Source organism: Chiloscyllium punctatum, unplaced genomic scaffold, assembly GCF_047496795.1.
Source record: "Chiloscyllium punctatum isolate Juve2018m unplaced genomic scaffold, sChiPun1.3 scaffold_1944, whole genome shotgun sequence".
Lineage (NCBI taxonomy): Eukaryota > Metazoa > Chordata > Chondrichthyes > Orectolobiformes > Hemiscylliidae > Chiloscyllium > Chiloscyllium punctatum.
Genome location: NW_027311677.1, coordinates 9,587 through 19,714, shown reverse-complemented (window position 1 = coordinate 19,714; position 10,128 = coordinate 9,587). Strand labels below are relative to the sequence as shown.

At 59.6% G+C, this 10,128-nt stretch overlaps 1 protein-coding gene across 1 annotated transcript; it reads right to left on the bottom strand.

Moving 5' to 3' along the window:
* Positions 1-823: 823 nt before the first annotated feature.
* Positions 824-9,423, bottom strand: LOC140475653 (ubiquitin-like modifier-activating enzyme 1). The gene is made up of 7 exons (XM_072567803.1): positions 9,296-9,423; positions 7,946-8,004; positions 6,503-6,671; positions 4,154-4,288; positions 2,497-2,603; positions 1,177-1,267; positions 824-1,060 (listed from the first exon to the last, which is right to left on the bottom strand). The coding sequence occupies exons 1-7, from the start codon at positions 9,416-9,418 to the stop codon at positions 839-841; spliced, it is 906 nt and encodes a 301-aa protein (XP_072423904.1). The 5' UTR covers positions 9,419-9,423; the 3' UTR covers positions 824-838.
* Between the last annotated feature and the right edge of the window lie 705 nt (positions 9,424-10,128).

Here is a 10,128-nt window from a genome sequence, read left to right as displayed (position 1 = left end):
TGGGTCAGGCTGCCCTTGGGGGTCTGGCGCTCAGCTCCGGTCAATGCGTTACAGGAAGGATACGGAGGCTATGGAGAGGGGGCAGAAGAGGTTGACCAGGATGCTGCCCGGATCAAAGGGCACAGGCCATAAAGGAGAGGGGCTGTTCTCGCTTGGAGCTGAGGGGAATTGTAGGAGAGGCGCCTACAATTATGAGATGCATCGACAGGGTTGATGGATTGGCCGTGCTAAACTGTCCCATAGTGCCCAGGAATGTACAGGTTAGGGTGGATTAGCCGTGCTAAATTGTCCCCGTAGTGCCCAGGGATGTACAGGTTAGGGTGGATTGGCCGTGCTAAATTGTCCCCGTAGTGCCCAGGGATGTACAGGTTAGGGTGGATTGGCCGTGCTAAATTGTCCCCGTCGTGCCCAGGGATGTGCGGGTTAGGGTGGATTGACCGTGCTAAATTGTCCCCGTAGTGCCCAGGGATGTACAGGTTAGGGTGGATTGGCCGTGCTAAACTGTCCCATAGTGCCCAGGAATGTACAGGTTAGGGTGGATTAGCCGTGCTAAATTGTCCCCGTAGTGCCCAGGGATGTACAGGTTAGGGTGGATTGGCCGTGCTAAATTGTCCCCGTCGTGCCCAGGGATGTGCGGGTTAGGGTGGATTGACCGTGCTAAATTGTCCCCGTAGTGCCCAGGGATGTACAGGTTAGGGTGGATTAGTCAGGGATAAATATAGGGGAGAGGGAAATGGGCCTGGGTAGGTTACTGTTTGGAGGGTCGGTGTGCACTTGTTGGGTTGAACTGTAGAAAATAATATCAAAAACACCGCAGGCCAAAGAACCTGATCCTGTGCTATAAAAAGCTCTGGGACGAGGGCGACAAATGTCCCACCGTTACGTTCCCCACACTTTGACAGAACCAAGGTCTGCAGAAACACCAACCTAAGACTTTGATCTCCACTGGGTCACAGTTGTTGAGCTCCTTCATGCCCTGGATTTCGGTGAAGGTCACAAAGTCGCCGGTCTCGAAGCCGTGCCGCCCCTCATCCAGGCAGGTCACCACCCCGGGGTTGTCCTGCAAAGACACAAGGCAGCAAACAGGGTCAGCTCCCCTCTGTTCTCCCCCACCGCCCCGGGCCGGGAACAGCGCCTCCTGGCTGCAGGAGGGAAGGTGGAGAGCGGCGGCCCCACCTTGGTGATCATGGAGATCATGGCGCTCAGAGGCTGCTCCCCGTTCGTATCCAGCACGATCATCTCCGGGCCAAAGTCGCAGAACAGTTGCCTGTTGGGGACAGAAGTGGTTTCGTGAGCCAGGGAAGGAGACCCGCACATCACTTTAACCCACTCAAATCAGACAGACAATCTCACAAAATACTTGCTCATAGGTCGGGGGGGGGGGGGGGGGGGCGCAGGCAGCCTTCGTGACCCACTGAAACCCCCCTCACTCAGTGTGGTGGAGGGAGCTCCAGGATTCAGACCCCGGTGACTCTCGAGGAATGGCCCGTACTGCTCCCAGTTTGGGGTGGGGGGGGGGGGGGGGGGGTCCTCGAGGGGGACTCAGAGACGGTGTTGCTCCCCCCTGCGCCGACTGCCCCCTCATCCTTCGGGGTGGTCAGAAGGTGCTGTTGGAGGGGCCTCCAGATTGTTACAGAATGCTGCCCTTCCGCGTTGGAGCTCAGCCGAGCATACCCAATGTGCTGGAGGTCAGAGGTTGGGGGGCGCGGGGGGGTCATTGTCCCTCTGTCTTTCCCATTCTGTGCTTGCAGACAGATTTCCCCAGCTCTCTCACAAGCCCCTTACCTACAAGGAGTAGGTTCTGCTGCTGCCTGTGCACCACCCACGGTGACTTACCGAGACCCCTCCGCTAGCACCTCCAGCCACCTCGCCGACCCCCAAACCTCCCCCACCCCCCTACCACCTTCTGTGATCAAACAGCTGAAGAGATGCAAGCGACCTGCTCTGAGTTAACTGCCCAGGCCGTTAGACCAGAGCACGGGGCAGCACCCAGTCTCCCCAGACCACCCTGATCCCAGCTGTCTCGGTCCGGGCGGGAAGGAGGGGGAAAGGGGAAAGAGGAGAAAGAAAAACGCAGTGGGAGCAGCTTGGCTCCAGCCTCCTTGGAGAGCAAGGCTCCACTATCAAGAAACCCTCCCCCTGTCCCCTGCCCCCCGCACCCCTGACATGACTCCCCTCTCCCCCGCCATTTCTCATCAGGTCCAGTCCATTAGCTACCGCCCCTCCTCCCCAGAATCAGGAGATCGTGAGGTCAATCCACACCCCTCCCCAAGTTCGGAGGCCGTGATGTGACATAGTTAAAGGCTAACCCCTGCACTCTATGGTGCCGCTGTGGCTAAGGGGCTGGTGGTGGTTTTAGGGAGGGGGCACTGGCAGACAGGAAACAGAGGGAAGGGGGTGCAGGTTCTCCAAGGATCGTCACTCTGTGCGTTCTCACCGGCACAGTCCCCTTAAACCCCCAGGGGGTTACAACAGCCCCTCGTCCCCCTCACTCACCCGAACAGCCCCTTGGTGTCGGCCACAATGAACTTGATCCCTTTGCAGTGACAGAACTCGCCGAGTCGCAGCTGTTCGTCCAGGGGAGAGTTGCTGAGCACCACCACCTGCAGGAAGAAACAGACCGGGGGGGGAAGGTGGGGGTTAAGGCTGTGTCCCCTGTAGACGCCATCACACCGGGATCAGGGTACCGCACTCCCCCTCACACTGGGGATGTCTCTCTCCGTTCTCTTCCCCCCACCCCCCTCCCCAAGCCACCGTTCCAAACACACTTCTGATTCGTGTAGCGCCCGCCAGGTAGTTGGCTAATCGCCCTGGGAGGGCATCACGGCTGAGACAACACCAGCCACCGCATCGGCTGCGCTCCAACTGGGTTGGGTGAGGGGGTGGATCAAGGCGTTTGGATCTATTTTGGGGGAGGTGGGGGGAGAGAGAGAGGGGAAGAAGAGCCAGATTGAGGGGAGCGGGATAATGATCCAGACTTGGTGACAGACAGAGGGGGAACGGGATAAAGACCCAGAGGGGGAGATGGGGGTAGAGGGGGAATGGGATAAAGACCCAGAGACGGGTATAGAGGGGGAACGGGATAAAGACCCAGAGACGGGGATAGAGGGGGAACGGGATAAAGACCCAGAGACGGGGATAGAGGGGGAATGGGATAAAGACCCAGAGACGGGGATAGAGGGGGAACGGGATAAAGACCCAGAGATGGGGATAGAGGGGGAACGGGATAAAGACCCAGAGACGGGGATAGAGGGGGAACGGGATAAAGACCCAGAGACGGGGATAGAGGGGGAACGGGATAAAGACCCAGAGACGGGGATAGAGGGGGAAACGGGATAAAGACCCAGAGGGGGAGACGGGGATAGAGGGGGAACGGGATAAAGACCCAGAGATGGGGATAGAGGGGGAATGGATAAAGACCCAGAGACGGGGATAGAGGGGGAAATGGGATAAAGACCCAGAGGGGGAGACGGGGATAGAGGGGGAACGGGATAAAGACCCAGAGGGGGAGACGGGGATAGAGGGGGAACGGGATAAAGACCCAGAGATGGGGATAGAGGGGGAACGGGATAAAGACCCAGAGACGGGGATAGAGGGGGAACGGGATAAAGACCCAGAGACGGGGATAGAGGGGAAACGGGATAAAGACCCAGAGGGGGAGACGGGGATAGAGGGGGAACGGGATAAAGACCCAGAGGGGGAGACGGGGATAGAGGGGGAACGGGATAAAGACCCAGAGGGGGAGACGGGGATAGAGGGGGAACGGGATAAAGACCCAGAGACGGGGATAGAGGGGGAACGGGATAAAGACCCAGAGACGGGGATAGAGGGGGAACGGGATAAAGACCCAGAGGGGGAGACAGGGATAGAGGGGGATCGGGATAAAGACCCAGAGACGGGGATAGAGGGGGAACGGGATAAAGACCCAGAGGGGGAGATGGGGATAGAGGGGGAACGGGATAAAGACCCAGAGGGGGAGGAAGAGTAGAACGTTGGAGTTATTTTGATTTAGAATGCGCTGCCTGAAAGGTCAGTGGGAAACAGACTCAACAGTTAAATAAAGGGGGAAATCTGCGAAATATTTCAGCGCAGGAATCGGAGCACAGGCGCCCCCACGCTCGCCCCATTACTGCCCGAGCCTGGGCTCTGTTACCTGGAACTGTTGCACGTACTCCTCGGTCAGCTCTCCGGTGTAAGCCGTCACCGGCACGTAGGTGTTCAGCTCAGCGAGCCTGGGATGCGATACTTCGGCTCGGTTCTTGCCCAGGTCATCCTCACGGAGGTAGAACTGTGGGGTGAGGGGCGCAGAAAGGGAGAGAGAATGGGGCAAAGTTAGTGCTGCCGGGGTCACGATGGTCAAACCCACCCTCCGAGAATAAGGTGACCAAAAACAAATGCAGTTTAACCAACGTTTGCGGCCAGATTTACATAGAAGAGAGGAGCAGGAGGTGGCCATTCAGCCCCTCAAGGCAGCTCCTCCATTTATCACGATCGTGGCTGATCGCCCAACTCAACAGCCGAACCCTGCTTCCTCCCCATCACCTTTGATCCCATCCGTCCCCAAGTGCTGTAACTGGCAGCCTCTTGAATACACGTTCAGTGTTTTGGCATCAGCCCCCTCCTGTGGTAATAATCCCCACTCTCTGGGTGAAAAAAGGTCTCCTCACCTCCATCGTATCCCGAATCCTCGGGCTGCGATCCCTGGTTCCTGATACACCCACCATCGGGAACATCCTCCCTGCATCCACCACCCCCTGTCAGAATTTTACAAGTATCTGTGCGATCCCCCCCTCTCCATCTGAACTCCAGTGAAAACAGGCCTAACCCCAGTCCCATCTCCTCGTACGTCGGTCCTGTCACGCTCAAACAGCCTGGGTGAACCCTCGCTGCGCTCCCCTTGGGAACCAGAGTCTCCTCCCTCAGAACAGGAGACCAGAACCGCACTTCCCACCCGGCTTTTGGAATCGAGTCCCTCCCTTCACTGCCCCAAACCGGGGGGGGGGGATCCTGCACACTGCAGTACACCTCCCATCACCCTCCGTTTAAACAGTGCGCTGCCTCATAAACTTCCTTCCTGCCAAAGTGCCATGCTCACGGCCTACATTGCTTGCCACCTCTTGGCTTTGCCCACACAGGAACGCCTGGCCAGCTAACCCCAGATGGCAGACACTGGGCACAGGGACAAGGCGCTGACAGTGCTGGAGGGGTGCACACCGCAGTTGAAAACAGTCGCGCAGTACATCACGCCCAGCAGAAAAACTGCAGGGGGTTTGGCTGGGGTGGGAATGACTTTGCTTTTAACACCACCCCGGGGCGATGATCCAGATTGGGAGGTGGGGGAAGACACGGTCATTAATAAACGCAAACAGGAAATTCAGGAGAAACGCCTTCGTCCCCTCCCCCAAGAGCTGGGGAGAGCAGGGAATTTGCTCCCTTCGGCAGTGGGACGGGAGAGATGGAGGGAGACGCTGGATATGGACAGCACCGATTGGGGTGCAGCACGCCACTAAGGAGGGTTAATGAAATGTCAGCCCTTACTCGAAAAGGGTGGGACCAGAAGAATAGGCTTGATGTCACTGTCCGAGGTGCTGGCATGTGGAGTGCCGAGAGCTGCTTTGATCCTTTTAAGGGCCGTTTAAATCAGTAACGGCTCAGAGAAGGTTCACTCCGAGGATCCCTGGTATGGAGGGGACTGCCATATGACCAAGGGCCAAACAGATGGGAGACCCTGCTCCCTGGAGTTCGGAATGAGGGGCAAACTCATCGAGGATTCTCAGGCTACTTGTCAGGGTCAATATTGAGATGATGCTCCCCCCCCGCTGCCATCAAGGTGGGGGGGTGGGGGGAAGAAGAGTTGAGGATCTGAATAATTTAAGGCTGAGATGAGGGAGTTTTTCCCCCCCTCAGTGTGGAGTGCCTTTGGAACTTCTTGCCACAGGGAACGGTGGGGTTAGAGACCGCGCGTACGTTTGAGGCTGAGACAGAGAGAATCTTGATCAGTTGAGGAATCGAGGGAAGGTCACAGGGCCCACAATCATATTGAATGGCGGGGCGAGCTGGAGGGGCCAAACGGCCTCCTTCTCTTCCTGATGGGAGCTGCTCGGGGAGATTCCACCAGGCTGGTCCCACGGCAGAAAAGGCAACTACGGGACAGTGCCGACATCACCCGCCAACGCAGGGCAACTCACTAAAGATGACCAGCCCTGGCAGGGCCGCTGCTGAAAGGGAGCAGTCTGCGGACGACCCCTTGTAGGCCGCAGACTCGACAGCAACGAGCCGGACCATTGCCACCGCTACCGGGACCTAACCCAGCTCCGGCCGCCAGGTCAGATGCCTCCCTGTTAGGCCAGGCAGTGCTGGGTCTGGCAGAGGGTACAGGCTGGGCCAGGTGCTGCTGCTGCTTCCCGCGCGTTGCACTCCCTAGAGAGTCGTGGAATTACTCCCAAAGACCTCAGGCCGGAGTTGGGGGAAAGGGGGTGGGGAGCAAACACCAACCACCTACCTGGGAGGACAGGTCGACCCACTCGGCTACCCCCTGGTCGTGGATGGTCACTGTCTTCACACCGCCCAGGATGACGTTCTTGGCGATCTCCAGACCCAGGCCGCGCATGCCCGAGATCAGGATGTTGGCGTTCTGCATACGCTTCATGGCCTCGTAGCCGAGGACATACCTGGAAGGGAACAGGAGACAGTGAGTGTGAGGGGGAGGGTGCAGGATGGGGGCGACTACAAAAGACAGTGCCACTGTCGGGGGTGGGGGGGGGAAGCGGAGGGTGGGGGGGGGGAAGCGGAGGGTGGGGGGGGGGAAAGGGAGGGTGGGGGGGGGAGAAAGGGAGGGTGGGGGGGGGGAAAGGGAGGGTGGGGGGGGAAAGGGAGGGTGGGGGGGGAAAGGGAGGGTGGGGGGGGAAAAGGGGGGGGGGGAAAGGAGGGTGGGGGGGGGGAAAGGAGGGTGGGGGGGGAAAAGGAGGGTGGGGGGGGAAAAGGAGGGTGGGGGGGGAAAAGGAGGGTGGGGGGGGAAAAGGAGGGTGGGGGGGGAAAAGGAGGGTGGGGGGGGAAAAGGAGGGTGGGGGGGGAAAAGGAGGGTGGGGGGGGAAAAGGAGGGTGGGGGGGGAAAAGGAGGGTGGGGGGGGAAAAGGAGGGTGGGGGGGGAAAAGGAGGGTGGGGGGGGAAAAGGAGGGTGGGGGGGGAAAAGGAGGGTGGGGGGGGAAAAGGAGGGTGGGGGGGGAAAAGGAGGGTGGGGGGGGAAAAGGAGGGTGGGGGGGGAAAAGGAGGGTGGGGGGGGAAAAGGAGGGTGGGGGGGGAAAAGGAGGGTGGGGGGGGAAAAGGAGGGTGGGGGGGGAAAAGGAGGGTGGGGGGGGAAAAGGAGGGTGGGGGGGGAAAAGGAGGGTGGGGGGGGAAAAGGAGGGTGGGGGGGGAAAAGGAGGGTGGGGGGGGAAAAGGAGGGTGGGGGGGGGAAGGGGGAAGGAGGGGGGAGGGGGGAGGGGGGAGGGGGGGGGGAGGGGGAAGGAGGAAGGAGGAGGGGGTGGGGGAGGGGGAGGGGAAGGAAAAGCGAGGCGAGGGGCAGACTGGGGAAAGGGTATGACAGCCTGCTGGTATCGACTGCAGCCAACCCAGCCCCAGCCTCACTCCTTGCCCAGGAAACCGAGGAGAGGCAGAGGCCTCGGAGACCATGGGATTATCAGAACGGCTGTGGGAGGGCGCGCTGGGACTGCTCTCCTCCAAGAGGCCATGGTTAGGAAAAGCATTGCTGTGTATATGAAAGAAGGACACAGGGGTACAGAAGGTGGACACACAGAATGAGGTGTGTCTGAGTGAGGCAAACCACCCTCACAGACCTCAGTCAGCCCCCCAACAGGCGATCAGAGCGGGGTGGGGGGGGTTGGTGGTGGTGGGGGTGTGGGGGGGGGGTTGGGGGGGGTTGGGTCGGTAAAACGGTCACACTTACAGCTGCCTGGAATACAGGCTCTCGTCAATTTCCGCGTCATTTCCATTCTTGGCCATACCCTGAAATTGAACAGACCAGCACCACCGTTAGCACAGCTCCACACAATACTGGGTTAGATACAGGGTGAAACTCCCTCTACACTGCCCCCCCTCCTCCCCCAAACACTCCCAGGAACAGGGGGTTAGAGTCAGAGCAAAGTTCCCTCTGCACCCACTCCCCAGTCAAACACTAGCAGGGTAGGAGATTAGGTACACAGTAAAACATCTTCTATACCTGTTTCCCACTCCAATCAAACCCTCCCAGGCATTTGGGGGAGGGGGGGTTTAGATACAGAGTAAAGCTTCCTCTACACTGTTCCCCATCAAACACTCCCAGGACAGGGACAGGTATAAAGCTCCCTCTACAGGGAGCCCTCCCTCCCTCCCAAACAAACCCTTCCAGGACAGGGACATCACAAGGTTGGATATAGAGTAAAGTTCCCTCGACACTGACCTCCATCAAACACTCCCAGGGAAGGGAGTCAGATCCTGGGGAAAGCGTCCCTCGACACTGTTCACCCAAACCCTCCCAGGAGAGGGAGGGGATGAGGTGCGGAGTGGAATTTCTCCCTGTGCTGCTGTCGGGAGTATGACAGACAGCCACACCCAGCACCTTTCCCTTTTCTGGAGCAAGGTCTCTTGGTGCGAGCTAGCTCCTTTGGGTGGGCAGCAGCGACCAGCCCTCTGCCACCGCTGCCCCGCAGACGACAACGCCAGGCACTGCGCCCAGGGACTGTGGACAGGAGAGGAGCCGGTTGTCGGTAGGCCGGTGCCTTGCCAAAAGCTGCCGAGCGATTTCATAATTCCGGGCGAGTCACGGCTGATGACTCACTGTTCGAGATTGAGGTGGTTCTATTGAATAACCGCCCGCCCAGTCCCCAAGGTCTGAGCCAGTCTGCCTTGCCCTCTGGAAATCCTGACTCATCCCAGGGTTACGGGACACAGTGACAGAGGAGCTTTTCGACCGGGAGAGGGTGGGGCATCGCCCAGCACGGGGCGGGGTGAAAGACTAGACTCCAGAATTTAAACCGGTGGGGGGGGATGGTGGTTTCACCTTCAACACCACCCCCGCCCCGCCCCCACCCCCCCCACCCCCCACAGGGAGAGTCGACAATGTAAGCATCACAACTACAGGATCTAAGATTTGGAGAGGTCAGACCCAGAGGATGGCAGGAAACGTTTGAAGCGTCCACAAGACAGAGGGATTCCAGGGGGTGGACCGCGTCAGCGTCAGGCCAGGAGTCCACCTCCCGAGCCCCCACCCCCAAACCACTGACCGAGCGCTGGCCAGCCCCACGCGGGGAGCACTCACGTTCGCTGGAGTGGCGGGAGACTCGGTCCGCAGGGAGTTGACGGAGGAGCAGTTGGAAGCGGACTTCGGCTCGGCGGCAGAGATGGATACACGGCGCTTCTTCGAGAGCGGCGAGCTGGACATCTGCGGGAGAAAACGAGAGCCGGCCGTTAGCTGGAGACGGGACAGGGACAGCGACATGGGGGGGGGGGGGGGGGGGGGGGGAGGGGTCCTCTCACTGCCGCACCATCCCCGTGCTGGCCCAGACTGGCACTGGGAGCACGGGCCTGCAGGACTGTGGCTCGTCTCTTGGCACTTTGAACCCCACAGCACGGTCCCAGCGGGTCGTATGCCCAAGCAGTCGGGCTCCTCCCCCAACATCACCTGCTCCCCCCACCCTGACTCCACACCATCTATCCTGACCTCTCCTGAGGGAGGTAGCCCGCTGTGCTCCTGGGGATTGCCTCTGACCCATCTGCAGCCTTCCTCACAGAAGGAGGCAAGCTGGTTGGGGCAGCACTTGGTGGAACCCAGACTCAAAATCAGCGTTGTTTACTTTTTGGGTCCATGGGGTGGGGGGGGGGGGAAGGGAAGGGGTGGTGAAGGGTGGTAGAGCTCGTAGCTCAGAGCAGGGAGGTCTTATCTCAGGTGCCACCTGGCTCCAGAGGATCACTGTAACGGGTAGATTCAGGATGTGAACTGGAGCCCGGCTCGGTCCAGCTGTTCCCCCAGTTGGAGGGAGCGAGATCTACGCTCCCAGGGTGGGGGGGGGCTCCATGAGTATGAGAGCAGAGTCCGTGCAGAGAGCTGACATCCTGCAGACGGGTTGTTTTCACCTCACCAAGACGATGGGT

Bases quoted from the DNA above. Each gene is read 5' to 3' on its own strand.
- LOC140475653 (XM_072567803.1), bottom strand. From the start codon at position 9,418: ATGTCCAGCTCGCCGCTCTCGAAGAAGCGCCGTGTATCCATCTCTGCC. The intron at 1,268-2,496 runs GTGAGTGAGGGG...TGTCCCCAACAG, and splicing joins GACACCAAGGGGCTGTTCGG to GCAACTGTTCTGCGACTTTG. The intron at 1,061-1,176 runs GTGGGGCCGCCG...GTGTCTTTGCAG, and splicing joins TGATCTCCATGATCACCAAG to GACAACCCCGGGGTGGTGAC.